The 14,680-nt window shown below is 50.8% G+C and overlaps 1 protein-coding gene across 1 annotated transcript in view; it reads left to right on the top strand.

Annotated features, from left to right (window-relative positions):
* Window positions 1–14,680, top strand: part of Cpsf3 (cleavage and polyadenylation specific factor 3) — a 36,402-nt gene that overhangs the window by 17,879 nt on the left and 3,843 nt on the right. The window contains exons 11-16 of the mRNA XM_052186053.1: window positions 1,237–1,389; window positions 3,004–3,112; window positions 4,377–4,475; window positions 5,519–5,613; window positions 7,053–7,140; window positions 8,928–8,997. Coding sequence (XP_052042013.1) covers window positions 1,237–1,389; window positions 3,004–3,112; window positions 4,377–4,475; window positions 5,519–5,613; window positions 7,053–7,140; window positions 8,928–8,997 — 614 coding nt within the window. The remainder of the gene's footprint in view (window positions 1–1,236; window positions 1,390–3,003; window positions 3,113–4,376; window positions 4,476–5,518; window positions 5,614–7,052; window positions 7,141–8,927; window positions 8,998–14,680) is intronic.

The raw sequence follows: 14,680 nt of genomic DNA, 5'->3' as shown, positions 1-14,680 counted from the left end.
GATACCTCCCCATAGCTTCAGGCCAGGTTGGTAAACTATTCTGCTTTCTCTGCTGCTGCTGCTGCTTTACCTTGGTGCTGTCTGGTTCTGTCTGTGCCTTGGGTTGGGACTTGCTGTTTGTACTCTAAGAACCAGCACTATTGCCTGTGGCTGCATGTGAAATTACAGGTGTAGTAGCAGTAGCCTATATTTGCTGCTTACAGAGTGTCAGGATCCACGTGTGTCTTACGCATGCGCCTGCTCAGTCCTCACATAGTGCTGCTATGGCAGTGGGCAGCTGAGGTGCTGGATAGCTTAGTCAGGCTTACACAGTACACAGCAGTACTACGGTTAGTGTTTAGGCAGCTCAGACCGAGCCTTTCACCCCAATGACAGGAGCCTTTGCCTTGAAATAGTGCTTCATAAGCCAGATAGAAGCTATCTATGAGTGGTCTGTAGGCTAGGTGCTGGGTGCCTGCCACAGAAGGGCACGTGCTAGAGTGCTAGACACCCCAAAACACTGCATTTGGTTGAAACATCTCATTTGCAGTTGCTTTAATAAACAAACAATCAGCCGCTGGGCGGTGGTGGTGCATGCTTGTAATCCCAGCACTCTGGGAGGCAGAGGCAGGCAGATTTCTGAGTTCAAGGCCAACCTGGTCTACAGAGTGAGTTCCAGGACGACCAGGGCTATCCAGAGAAACCCTGTCTCAAAAAAACAAAAAGACAAAAAAAACAAAAATAAGGAAGGAAGGAAAGAGAGAGAATTGGATGTTTTCTTAGCAAGAACAAAAGAAAATGTGCATTTTAAGCTGGAAGGGCCATGCAGGCCATCTGGTTTAGCCTTTGATGTGAACATGGAAGCTAGGGATGACTGAGGCTGTGAGTCCAGTTAGCGCTGAGAGCAGTCTCTTTCTTTACTCGGTCATAAAGTATGTGTGCCTGGGATCCAGACAGGACAGCATGCCACACCAGTTTAAAGGGTGAAGTTCGGTTCTTTAGACCAGGAAGCTGGGTCTAGAGAGATGGCCCAGTGGGGTTCAGAGTGCCTCTTGTCCGTCAGAGGACATGGTCCAGCACCCACACAGAGGCATCCTCCCCCCACACACACAGAGACACACATAAAAATAGTCTAAAAAGAAAGGAATGTTTCATCAGTTAAAGTTCTCTGTTTCAGGGATTAACTAATGATCTTAAAGATAGCTTTCACCATGGTTGAGTGTGTTTCTTTATACTATCACATCTTACTCTGTGCAGATTTTAGTCCATGGGGAACAGAATGAAATGGCCAGGCTGAAAGCAGCGCTGATCCGAGAATATGAAGACAACGATGAAGTGCACATCGAGGTTCACAATCCTCGGAACACAGAGGCCGTGACCCTGAACTTCAGGGGGGAGAAGCTCGCCAAGGTACAAGGCACTTCAGAGAGATAAGTTCAGATTGTGTGTGTGTGGGTGTATGGGTGTGTGTGTCTGTGTCTGTGTATCTGTGTGTGTGTGTGTGTGTCTGTGTGTGTCTGTGTCTGTGTATGTTGCCTGCATGTATGTCTATGCACCGTGTATGTGCCTAGTGCCGAGAAGGTCGAGGGGGCAGGAGCTCCACTGGAGCTGGAGTTATGGTTGTGCTCTGTCAGTTGGGTGCTGGGAATCAAATGTGGGCCCTCTGCAAGAGCAGCAAGTGGGGTCTCACCCGTGCCATTGCTGTAGCCTCAGGAGATATCCTTATGAGAGATGTCCTTGGTGGCACAGGCTTAGGATTCAAGTGTTGGGTGACTGAAACGGGAGTGTTCAGAGTCTGATGCCAGCTGAGCTACAGTACTGAAGCCTGCCTCAGAGGGAGAGCCTTTCTTACAGAATCATGGGGACATAGAGACCTCAGGACTTGGGGTGGTGACCTTTGCTCCAAGGAAGGCTTCCGGCAGAGCCCTGCTGCTGGCAGACTGCAGGGGTCTGTTTCCTAGACCTGTAGAATCAGTACGCTGTGACCGCGCCCCCCCCCCCCCCCATGGAGCCACAGTACCACCAAAACCTAACTTACTTTTTTTTTTTTTTTTTTTTTTTTGGTTTTTCAAGCCAGGGTTTCTCTGGGTAGCCCTGGCTGTCCTGGAACTCACTCTGTAGACCAGGCTGCCCTTGAACTCAGAAATCTGCCTGCCTCTGCCTCCCAAGTGCTAGGATTAAAGGCGTGCACCACAATGGCCTAGCTTTATTATTATTGTTGTTGTTGTTGTTGTTGTTGTTATTATTATTATTAAGTACACTGTAGCTGTCTTCAGACACCAAGAAGAGGGTGTCAGATCTCATTACAGATGGTTGTGAGCCACCATGTGGTTGTGGGATTTGAACTCAAGACCTTCGGAAGAACAGTCAGTGTTCATAGCCGCTGAGCCATCTCTCCAGCCCCCAAAACCTAACTTTCTAAAGCATTAGCTCTATTTATTTTCTTCTTATTCACATTACCACATTCAAACGCATTTCTCTGGAGTAAAGCGGGCACACCAGCATTTCAGGAGAGTGTGCTGTGCCCTGTGAGGGCCTCATAGCCGGTGTCTGCACAGCTGCAGAGGGCCGACAGTCTTCATCCCTGGGAGCCCACTGGGGGGTAGTGGAGAGGATGCATGTGAGGATTGTGGGTGCAGCTAGACATGGCAGCGCCTGCCTGGTATCCCAGCACCTAGGAGCTAGGCACAGGGGCGAGGAACAAGGCCAGGCTCTGCTGTAGAGGAACAAGGCCAGGCTCTGCTGTAGAGTGAGGCTTAGGCCACACCTGCGCTGCATGGCACTGCCTACAAAAACGTGTGGGGTTTTAATTTATAAGGGTTTTTTCCCCCGAGTGGTTGAAAGTATCCTCTCAGTGTCTGATCCCATCCTTAATGAACTTTGTGTTGAGAATGGCTATTTTCTGTCATATACCTAATACACTCCCCACTGAGGTGGGGCACCCCTCCACACCCCCAACCCTGTGTTGACAGATGACAGCCTGAGCCTCTGCCTTTATTCCACTCTGTTTTCTGTTTTCACTAGGTCATGGGCTTTTTAGCAGACAAGAAACCAGAACAAGGCCAGCGGGTCTCTGGAATTCTTGTTAAGAGAAACTTTAATTACCACATACTCTCTCCCTGTGACCTCTCCAGTAAGTACACTCTTTTCTGTGGAATGCTACCTGAGCTTGGCACACAAGGAAGGTCTGTGAGAAGTGCTCCATCTGGTGTTGTGGGGAGGGTGTGCGTGTGCGTGCCCATGTGTATGCGTGTGTGTTGTCTCGTGCTGCTTAACTGGGAGTATTTTGTGAAGGAAAGGGGTCAGGAGCGTCCTTAGATCCTTTCTTACCTGTGACATGAGTCACCTTTCGGCTGTCATGTCTCTCATATAAATAAATGTACATTCTGGCTTTTTACTAACTCTTTAAAAAACTTTTATTTTTAAAAGTTTTATTGCCAGGGGGTGGTGGCACAGGCCTTTAACCCCAGCACTTGGGAGGGAGAGGCAGGCGGATTTCTGAGTTCGAGGCCAGCCTGGTCTGCAGAGTGAGTTTCAGGACAGCCAGGGCTACACAGAGAAACCCTGTCTCGAAGAAACCAAATCCAAAAAAAAAAAAAAAATTGTGTATGCACACATGCTGGTGCCTTCAGGGGCCAGAGGTGTCAGGCCCACCCAGTACAGCTGGAGTAACTGGCCGTTCATTGGCCCAGCCTGGGTGCTGGAGACCAAGCCTGGATCCTCTGCAAGGGCAGTGTGTGCTCTTAACCGCAGACCTCTCCGGCCTGTGAGCTCAAACTCTTCGCCAGTCTCTGGCTGATGCTGCACCCTGAAGAGTTACTAACTCCCAGTCCTGGCCATCGATATGGCGGTCTGATGAGGGGCAGTGTTAGGAAGTGCTGATCCTGGCATTTCCATCCACAGTGACAGAGAAGGAGAGACTTCCCCAGATAGAGTTGGGAAGTGCCTTTCAAGTCAGCTCTAGAGCCAGTAGATAGAGAGGAAGATCTAAGACACTGGCAGAAAGGAAGGTGGAGATAGCTGGCAGACTGGCTTGGAGATGCCCAGGACTACGGGCACATTGCTGTGTCCAGAACTGCAATGTGACATGAGGTCAGTGTAGGGAGGTAGACTGGGAACACTGGCAGCCTGTCAGTGAGGCGACATGGCTGCCATCCTGCTGGGCCTGGGATAGGTTCTGAATCTGCTGCTTTTTCTTAATCCTCGCCCTTTGTGTGGTTCTGTGTTGTTTCTTTTTGGTTTTGGTTTTGGTTTTGAACCACTGTCTTACTTTGTAGCCATGCTGGCCCCAATTTCAGAGTCCTTGCTGCTAACTCCTGCATGCTAGGATTGTGTGTTTACCGCCATGCCTAGCTGGTCAGTTTCTTAGAGTGTGGTTATTCTAATTTTCTTTTCAGATTACACTGACCTGGCCATGAGCACTGTGAAGCAGACCCAAGCCATTCCATACACTGGGCCCTTTTACCTGCTCTATTACCAGCTCCAGAAATTGACAGGTGTGTTTTCTGAAATTCATCTAATTGTGGATTTTTATTAAAAGTTTTTTTTAAAGATTTATTATATATTGAGCACACTGTAGCTGTCTTCAGACACTCCAGAAGAGGGCATCAGATCTCATTATAGATGGTTGTTAGTCACCATGTGGTTGTGGGATTTGAACTCAGGACCTTTGGGAGAGCAGATGGTGCTCTTAACTGCTGAGCCATCTCTCCTGGCCCCTTAAGAAGTTTTTATAGCTAAGAAGCAATGTTACTTCATTTTAATGATTGTCCCAGAATTCCATATACACACTACATTTTACCTCTAAAAGTGAAATTTTTAAAAATATTCTCAAATTTTTTAGAAATCCTATAATATCTTTGATTACTTATTGTTCTAAGAATATCAGTGGCTAACTATTCTAGTTAACTATACCTAAAATTTTATTTATTGTGTCCTTTGTTCCCCCAGTCCCAGTACTTATTGGTTGGGATAGGTCTCGGTGGGAGCCTGAGTCTCTGTCACATTCTCACCATTTTTAATGAAAGGGTTCTCTCTTTACCCGACTGGAGGGTGTGGGCTCTCTAAGGAGGCTGGAACCCAGACTCTGATGCTCTTGCTGCTGAGACCCTCACAGCCCCTGAAGCAAAGTGCTGCCCTGTTAGAAACGGGAAGGGGGGATCCTCCCTAACCCTGCGCAAGCAAGAACTATGGCCATATTGGAAATGAGAATCTATGTCTGGATTCATCACTTAAGAACTATGAGTTTCAGCACCTGGACTAACCTGTGTGATGACCAGACTCAGGGTGGAGGTGCTGAGTTGTCCCACGAGGCTCATATAAAGCTGAGGTGCTCTAGAGACCGATCTCTGGCTGCGGACGAAGGTGCAGGTCTATGCGGTGTATGTGTAGGAGTCTCCAGCTGCTCTAAGCAGTAAACAGCACAGCCATCAAATGTTAGCAGTCTTCCCATTCATAGCCGCTCTACTTTACCTCTATAAAAACAAATGCCTCTTCAGGTCTGTAGGAAAAGCACACAAATCTTCTAACTTTTTTTCAGGTGATGTAGAAGAATTAGAAATTCAGGAGAAGCCTGCTCTGAAGGTGTTCAAAAGCATCACTGTGGTGCAGGAGCCGGGCATGGTGGTTCTGGAGGTGAGGACAGCCTCCCTCTCCCCCACCTCACAGTGGGGAAGGCGGGAGGGAGGGCGGGAAGGCGGCCTTCAGTAAATAAGTGTGAGTCCAGAGCAGCTCGGTTACTGCTGTTCCAGGAAGCCGCTGGCTCACAGGCCCAACCCTAGATAACAGCCGCTGGCAGCCAAGGCTCTCTGGGAGCTGGAGAGATTGTCTTCTCTCCGGGAAGTCCCTGATTGGTTTTCCAATCCCAGTGGCCAGCCAGGAAATCATACACATACAAATAGCTTTGTACATGCTGAGCAGGACTTATTTATATATCCAGGAAAAAAATAATAGCAACAAAGAGGCCATGAACTGAGGGAGAGGGTAGGCGGCAGGGTGGTTAACATGGGAGAGGTTGGAGGGAAGAAGGGGAAAAGAAGATGATGTCATTAGAGTTTAATTTTTAAAAAAGTGGTAAAAGTCTTGAGAAAAACTTGACTTCTGGGGTCGTACTGCCGCTGAGTTGTCGGTACAGTGGCACACACAGTCACTAAGGATAGTAACTATATGCGAAGCCCGGACCAGCCCCAAGCACCACTTAAAACTAGGTAACCCCACTATGTGCAAGACATAGCGGGAGGATCAGAAGCTCAAGATGATCCTTGACAACATGGGCAGCTGAGAATCAGCCTGGACCGTATGAAACCCATCTCAAAGATTGTTGTTGGATTCAGGCAACCTAGTCATGCTGCTCTCCTGTAAAAGTCATATTTGCATGTTTCAAATAAACAATAAAGTAACCTGAATGCAAGGGATCAGACATCATTAAATTAGGTGGAGACAAACATAAACACAGTTGGATCCTTTTCTTTAAATCAAGCATTACCAGGGCTGGAAGGATGGTTCAGCAGTAAAGAACGCTGACTGCTTTCCCAGAGGTCCCAGATTCCATTCCGAGCACCCATGTACTCTCTCAAAACTGTAACTTCAGGGCATGCAGCACCCTCTTCTGACACATGGGGTTCAGGCACACAGGCTGACAGAGTAGTCATACCCAGCTGGGGAGGGGGGGACCCCAAACAAGCACTGTTTGACGTGCACGTACATCCTGTGTGGTCATGTTGTGCACCGTGTACTGCACCTTCTAGTTCTACTCTCTGTGCTACCGACACGAAGAGCTTCGGGATCTGAGTTTGAATCCAGTTCCAGCAGTTATGTCCCATGTGTTACTTTGGGGTCAGTTTTCTTTTTCATAAAACAATTGGAAATTAAGTGGTAACTCATGGGAAACCTTCAAAGATGGTGATCATGTTTCTTTTTGCTGATTAAAAGGAAATGAAAGCGGTCTCCTGACTGAAAGTTAGTTATTATAGGCAAAGCTAGGAGCAGCAGCTCCCCTACACCTGGCGGCCTGAAGGCAGAGCTCTGAGTAGTGTGGCTGCACTCATGCCTTCCTGATTCCGTCTTTCTTTTAGTGGCTGGCGAACCCCTCGAACGACATGTATGCAGACACGGTGACTACCGTGATACTGGAAGTTCAGTCGAATCCCAAAATCAGAAAAGGTACAGACTCCTCATGCTCACCCATCTCTTCTTCAGGTTCTTGGAACTAGAGCTCAGTGGAGCCCCGAGTAGAGCTTCAAGTTCTCCTGGTGTTCTAGAGTGTGGTTCTGAAGTATGCACGTAAGAGTGCAGATCTGACTCAGCCTCCTTACGGTGGCAATCTGGTCACAGTCCTGCAAAGGTCACAGTGTTCCTGATTCCCTATCTGCAGGGATGCCGAAATGCCGCTCAGCTGCGCTGGCATCTCTGTCGGGAAGATTGCTGTCCTCATTTCAAAGGAAGGTGCTGAGTGGAACAGGAGCCCCGGGCAAGGAGCACTTGTGCCGTGGTTGGCAGCTTGACCTGTGGCTGCACAGTGAACTACAGTGTACATCTCTGCCACTAGGCAAGGAGCCACTCTGATGTGTCCTGGGGGATGCCTCCCTCTGTGGACCCGTCACAGGATGTCAGAGCACATTCAATATAGATTTGCCCCCGTCACAGGGACATACATACAGTGAGCAAGACAGAGGAGCTGGTCACTTCCTAGGCCTCCTGTATCGGCTGCGCTGTCATGTGAATAAACAGACCAGGCACATCCAGAGTCTCTGTTACCCGGATAAACAGGCCTGGCATGTCCGAATGGCCACTTGCCTCGGTGAGCATGTGGTTGTAAGGCTTTGCTGGTTGGGCTCAGGAAACATGCTGCTGTCGCACTCTGTGCTCTCTGTGGCTAAAGTGTCTCAGTGCCAAGAGCGTTCAGTTGATGTGATTCCAGTCCTGGGAACCCTCCCCAGCACTAAGAAAGGTTCAGCCAAGTGTGGTGGTGTACACCCGCCATCCCTTGACAGGAAGGGGAAGGAGGAGGAGTTCAAGGCCAGCCTCAGCTACATAGCAAGTTTGGGGACAGCCTGGACTATAAAAGAGATTCTGTCTCATAGAATCAAAAAACCAAAAACAGTAAAAATCTGGGTGTGGTGGCACATTCCTGTAATCTCAGCACTTGAGAGGCAGAGGAAAGATGATCTCTGCAAGTATGAGGCCAGCCTGGGTCTTCACAGTGAGACATCACCTCAGGAAAAGTAGTTTGTGTATGTGTGCACACACTTCACAGGTCCTGAGTAGGGAGGGCTCATGAATGGTGCTTTCTCGTGTAGCTGGTATTAGCCAGGGAGGTATATATCCATGTGCCAGGTTGACCTAACTCTAGATTAAAGGTGACGCATCTTTTGACCACCAAGTTGTATATTCCTTGGGGTTAAAAAAAAAGCTATTACTAGACAGATACCTTTAAGTGTGTGTGTGTGTGTGTGTATCTGTCTATCTATAGTTCTGTGTATAAGTGCATGTAAGTGCAGGTACTGTAGGGACCTCGAGTTGAGGTAATTGTGAGCGGCCCCATGTGGGTGCTGAGAGCCAAACTCTGCAAGAGTAAAAAGTCGTCTTAGCCTCTGAGCTGTCTCTGCAGCCCCTGTTTTTTTATTAAAGCATCCATAAGCAGATGATATCCGAGGACGTAACAGTTAGCTGCGAGAAAGGTCTTTGCTCAGATGTGTCCTCTGAAGCTGTTGAGCCTAATGAGGCTCACCTCTCCTCGGAAGGGAAGTTTGAGGAATATTGGAAGCAGAAGTGAATTGAAAGGTCAAAGGACATGAGATAGCACAGTGCACATGAATGTGCCTTAGTGCACAAGGTGACGTATCATATGTTTTTACTGTGAAGTCACTTCATGCCTCCAGAACTGTGCTCTGGTGACCCATGTGGTGACTTTAAATGGGAATGTGGAGGCTGAGCTGTCTGTCTTCCAGGTGCAGTGCAGAAGGTCTCTAAGAAGCTAGAGATGCACGTTTACAGCAAGAGGCTGGAGGTCATGCTCCAGTAAGTAAGGGGCGGGGTAGGGTGGGGCGAGGTGGGGTGGGGGAACGTGGGGACTCACAGTGTGTGGGGAGGGTTGGACTCATAGCATGTCTCTGTGCTGCCCACAGACCAAGTTATATCCAAGTTCACACTGTGTTAGTGCCAAGTGCCAGTGTCCTGCCTGGTCTGTGCCCTGCCTGGTCTGTGCCCTGCCTGGTCTGTGCCCTGCCTGGTCGGTGCCCTGCCTGGTCGGTGCCCTGCCTGGCCGGCCTCAGGGCGTGCTTAGGAAGCTGACAGTCATCCACTGGGTGCTGATGGCTCAGCTCAGTGTAGCTGTGCATTTATTCTAAATGTTTGCTCAGGTGTGAAGTACTTGGTAAAGCAGGTATTCTAGACTCGTGTGTTTCTGACGCCAGGTGCCTTTCTGTAGTTCTTTAAGCCACTTTTAGGATGCTTTTGCAAGCAATCTTAGGAAGCCTCTTAATAGCGATGGCTAACTTAACAGTGTTTGCGCCTAACAGCGCTGATCTCTCATTTGCTTGTTGTATGAATGAATAACTTAGTTTTTCATTATAGACGATTGCCTACAAAAGATAGAGGGAAGAAAGACACATTTTGCTTTTTTCTCTCTCTCTCTCCCTCTCTCCCTCCCTCTCTCTCTCTCTCTCTCTCTCTCTCTCTCTCTCTCTCTGCCTCTCTAACTCCCATCCTCTACCCTGAATAAATTCTATTCCATACCAAAAAAAAAAAAAGAAAGACACATTTTGCCGTATGGTTTCAGAGGGCTTTGTCAGGTAGCCTTGGCTTTGGTCTGACGTGGAGAATAGAGTCATGATAGTGGGACTATGTGTACAGAGGAGGAAGCTCACCTATATATATTCTGTGCTTCAGAGTCACAGGCTGTGCCCATCAGAGTCACAGGCTGTACCCTCAGAGTCACAGGCTCTACCTTCAGAGTCACAGGCTGTACCCATCAGAATCACAGGCTCTACCCTCAGAGTCACAGGCTGTACCCTCAGAGTCACAGGCTCTACCCTCAGAGTCACAGGCTGTACCCTCAGAGTCACAGGCTGTACCCATCAGAGTCACAGGCTGTACCCTCAGAGTCACAGGCTATACCCATCAGAGTCACAGGCTGTACCCATCAGAGTCACAGGCTGTACCCATCAGAGTCACAGGCTGTACCCTCACAGTCACAGGCTGTACCCATCAGAGTCACAGGCTGTACCCATCAGAGTCACAAGCTGTACCCATCAGAGTCACAGGCTGTACCCATCAGAGTCACAGGCTATGCCCATCAGAGTCACAGGCTGTACCCTCAGAGTCACAGGCTGTACCCTCAGAGTCATAGGCTGTACCCTTAGAGTCACAGGCTGTACCTACCAGAGTCACAGGCTCTACCCTCAGAGTCACAGGCTCTACCCTCAGAGTCACAGGCTCTTTCCTCAGAGTCACAGGCTGTACCCTCAGAGTCACAGGCTCTACCCTCAGAGTCACAGGCTGTACCCACCAGAGTCACAGGCTGTACCCTCAGAGTCACAGGCTGTACCCATCAGAGTCACAGGCTGTACCCTCAGAGTCACAGGCTGTACCCATCAGAGTCACAGGCTGTACCCATCAGAGTCACAGGCTGTACCCTCAGAGTCACAGGCTCTACCCTCAGAGTCACATGCTATACCCATCAGAGTCACAGGCTGTACTCTCAGAGTCACAGGCTGTACCCTCAGAGTCACAGGCTGTACCCATCAGAGTCACAGGCTGTACCCTCAGAGTCACATGCTGTACCCATCAGAGTCACAGGCTGTACCCTCAGAGTCACAGGCTGTACCCACCAGAGTCACAGGCTCTACCCTCAGAGTCACAGGCTGTACCCTCAGAGTCACAGGCTGTACCCATCAGAGTCACAGGCTCTACCCTCAGAGTCACAGGCTCTACCCTCAGAGTCACAGGCTGTACCCTCAGAGTCACAGGCTCTACCCTCAGAGTCACAGGCTCTACCCTCAGAGTCACAGGCTGTACCCACCAGAGTCACAGGCTGTACCCTCAGAGTCACAGGCTCTACCCTCAGAGTCACAGGCTATACCCATCAGAGTCACAGGCTGTACCCTCAGAGTCACAGGCTGTACCCATCAGAGTCACAGGCTGTACCCATCAGAGTCACAGGCTCTACCCTCAGAGTCACAGGCTCTACCCTCAGAGTCACAGGCTGTACCCATCAGAGTCACAGGCTCTACCCTCAGAGTCACAGGCTCTACCCTCAGAGTCACAGGCTCTACCCTCAGAGTCACAGGCTCTACCCTCAGAGTCACAGGCTGTACCCACCAGAGTCACAGGCTGTACCCTCAGAGTCACAGGCTCTACCCTCAGAGTCACAGGCTCTACCCTCAGAGTCACAGGCTGTACCCTCAGAGTCACAGGCTTTACCCATCAGAGTCACAGGCTGTACCCACCAGAGTCACAGGCTGTACTCTCAGAGTCACAGGCTGTACCCTCAGAGTCACAGGCTGTACCCTCAGAGTCACAGGCTGTACCCATCAGAGTCACAGGCTGTACCCTCAGAGTCACAGGCTGTACCCATCAGAGTCACAGGCTGTACCCTCAGAGTCACAGGCTGTACCCATCAGAGTCACAGGCTGTACCCATCAGAGTCACAGGCTCTACCCTCAGAGTCACAGGCTGTACCCTCAGAGTCACAGGCTGTACCCTCAGAGTCACAGGCTGTACCCATCAGAGTCACAGGCTGTACCCTCAGAGTCACAGGCTGTACCCATCAGAGTCACAGGCTGTACCCTCAGAGTCACAGGCTGTACCCATCAGAGTCACAGGCTGTACCCATCAGAGTCACAGGCTCTACCCTCAGAGTCACAGGCTGTACCCTCAGAGTCATAGGCTCTACCCATCAGAGTCACAGGCTGTACCCATCAGAGTCACAGGCTGTACCCATCAGAGTCACAGGCTGTACCCTCAGAGTCACAGGCTCTACCCTCAGAGTCACATGTTATACCCATCAGAGTCACAGGCTGTACTCTCAGAGTCACAGGCTGTACCCTCAGAGTCACAGGCTGTACCCATCAGAGTCACAGGCTGTACCCTCAGAGTCACAGGCTGTACCCATCAGAGTCACAGGCTCTACCCTCAGAGTCACAGGCTCTACCCTCAGAGTCACAGGCTCTACCCTCAGAGTCACAGGCTGTACCCACCAGAGTCACAGGCTGTACCCTCAGAGTCACAGGCTCTACCCTCAGAGTCACAGGCTGTACCCTCAGAGTCACAGGCTGTACCCATCAGAGTCACAGGCTGTACCCTCAGAGTCACAGGCTGTACCCTCAGTCATAGGCTGTACCCTCAGAGTCACAGGCTGTACCTACCAGAGTCACAGGCTCTACCCTCAGAGTCACAGGCTCTACCCTCAGAGTCATAGGCTCTTTCCTCAGAGTCACAGGCTGTACCCTCAGAGTCACAGGCTCTACCCTCAGAGTCACAGGCTGTACCCACCAGAGTCACAGGCTGTACCCTCAGAGTCACAGGCTGTACCCATCAGAGTCACAGGCTGTACCCTCAGAGTCACAGGCTGTACCCATCAGAGTCACAGGCTGTACCCATCAGAGTCACAGGCTGTACCCTCAGAGTCACAGGCTCTACCCTCAGAGTCACATGCTATACCCATCAGAGTCAGGCTGTACTCTCAGAGTCACAGGCTGTACCCTCAGAGTCACAGGCTGTACCCATCAGAGTCACAGGCTGTACCCTCAGAGTCACATGCTGTACCCATCAGAGTCACAGGCTGTACCCTCAGAGTCACAGGCTGTACCCACCAGAGTCACAGGCTCTACCCTCAGAGTCACAGGCTGTACCCTCAGAGTCACAGGCTGTACCCATCAGAGTCACAGGCTCTACCCTCAGAGTCACAGGCTCTACCCTCAGAGTCACAGGCTGTACCCACCAGAGTCACAGGCTGTACCCTCAGAGTCACAGGCTCTACCCTCAGAGTCACAGGCTATACCCATCAGAGTCACAGGCTGTACCCTCAGAGTCACAGGCTGTACCCATCAGAGTCACAGGCTGTACCCATCAGAGTCACAGGCTCTACCCTCAGAGTCACAGGCTCTACCCTCAGAGTCACAGGCTCTACCCATCAGAGTCACAGGCTCTACCCTCAGAGTCACAGGCTCTACCCTCAGAGTCACAGGCTCTACCCTCAGAGTCACAGGCTGTACCCACCAGAGTCACAGGCTATACCCTCAGAGTCACAGGCTCTACCCTCAGAGTCACAGGCTCTACCCTCAGAGTCACAGGCTGTACCTTCAGAGTCACAGGCTGTACCCATCAGAGTCACAGGCTGTACCCTCAGAGTCACAGGCTCTACCCTCAGAGTCACATGTTATACCCATCAGAGTCACAGGCTGTACTCTCAGAGTCACAGGCTGTACCCTCAGAGTCACAGGCTGTACCCATCAGAGTCACAGGCTGTACCCTCAGAGTCACAGGCTGTACCCATCAGAGTCACAGGCTCTACCCTCAGAGTCACAGGCTCTACCCTCAGAGTCACAGGCTCTACCCTCAGAGTCACAGGCTCTACCCTCAGAGTCACAGGCTGTACCCACCAGAGTCACAGGCTGTACCCTCAGAGTCACAGGCTCTACCCTCAGAGTCACAGGCTGTACCCTCAGAGTCACAGGCTGTACCCATCAGAGTCACAGGCTGTACCTACCAGAGTCACAGGCTGTACCCTCAGAGTCACAGGCTCTACCCTCAGAGTCACAGGCTATACCCATCAGAGTCACAGGCTGTACCCTCAGAGTCACAGGCTGTACCCATCAGAGTCACAGGCTGTACCCATCAGAGTCACAGGCTCTACCCTCAGAGTCACAGGCTGTACCCTCAGAGTCACAGGCTGTACCCATCAGAGTCACAGGCTCTACCCTCAGAGTCACAGGCTCTACCCTCAGAGTCACAGGCTGTACCCACCAGAGTCACAGGCTCTACCCTCAGAGTCACAGGCTCTACCCTCAGAGTCACAGGCTGTACCTATCAGAGTCACAGGCTGTACCCTCAGAGTCACAGGCTGTACCCATCAGAGTCACAGGCTGTACCCACCAGAGTCACAGGCTGTACCCTCAGAGTCACAGGCTGTACCCTCAGAGTCACAGGCTGTACCCTCAGAGTCACAGGCTGTACCCATCAGAGTCACAGGCTGTACCCATCAGAGTCACAGGCTCTACCCTCAGAGTCACAGGCTCTACCCTCAGAGTCATAGGCTCTACCCATCAGAGTCACAGGCTGTACCCATCAGAGTCACAGGCTGTACCCATCAGAGTCACAGGCTGTACCCTCAGAGTCACAGGCTCTACCCTCAGAGTCACATGCTATACCCATCAGAGTCACAGACTGTACCCTCAGAGTCACAGGCTGTACCCATCAGAGTCACAGGCTGTACCCTCAGAGTCACAGGCTGTACCCTCAGAGTCACAGGCTGTACCCATCAGAGTCACAGGCTGTACCCTCAGAGTCACAGGCTGTACCCTCAGAGTCACAGGCTCTACCCTCAGAGTCACAGGCTGTACCCATCAGAGTCACAGGCTGTACCTACCAGAGTCACAGGCTGTACCCTCAGAGTCACAGGCTGTACCCATCAGAGTCACAGGCTATACCCATCAGAGTCACAGGCTGTACCCTCAGAGTCACAGGCTGTACCCATCAGAGT

Source organism: Apodemus sylvaticus, chromosome 6 (assembly GCF_947179515.1).
Source record: "Apodemus sylvaticus chromosome 6, mApoSyl1.1, whole genome shotgun sequence".
Classification (NCBI taxonomy): Eukaryota; Metazoa; Chordata; class Mammalia; order Rodentia; family Muridae; genus Apodemus; species Apodemus sylvaticus.
Note: the sequence above shows the minus strand (reverse complement) of the source record. Positions and strands in the feature narration are given on the sequence as shown.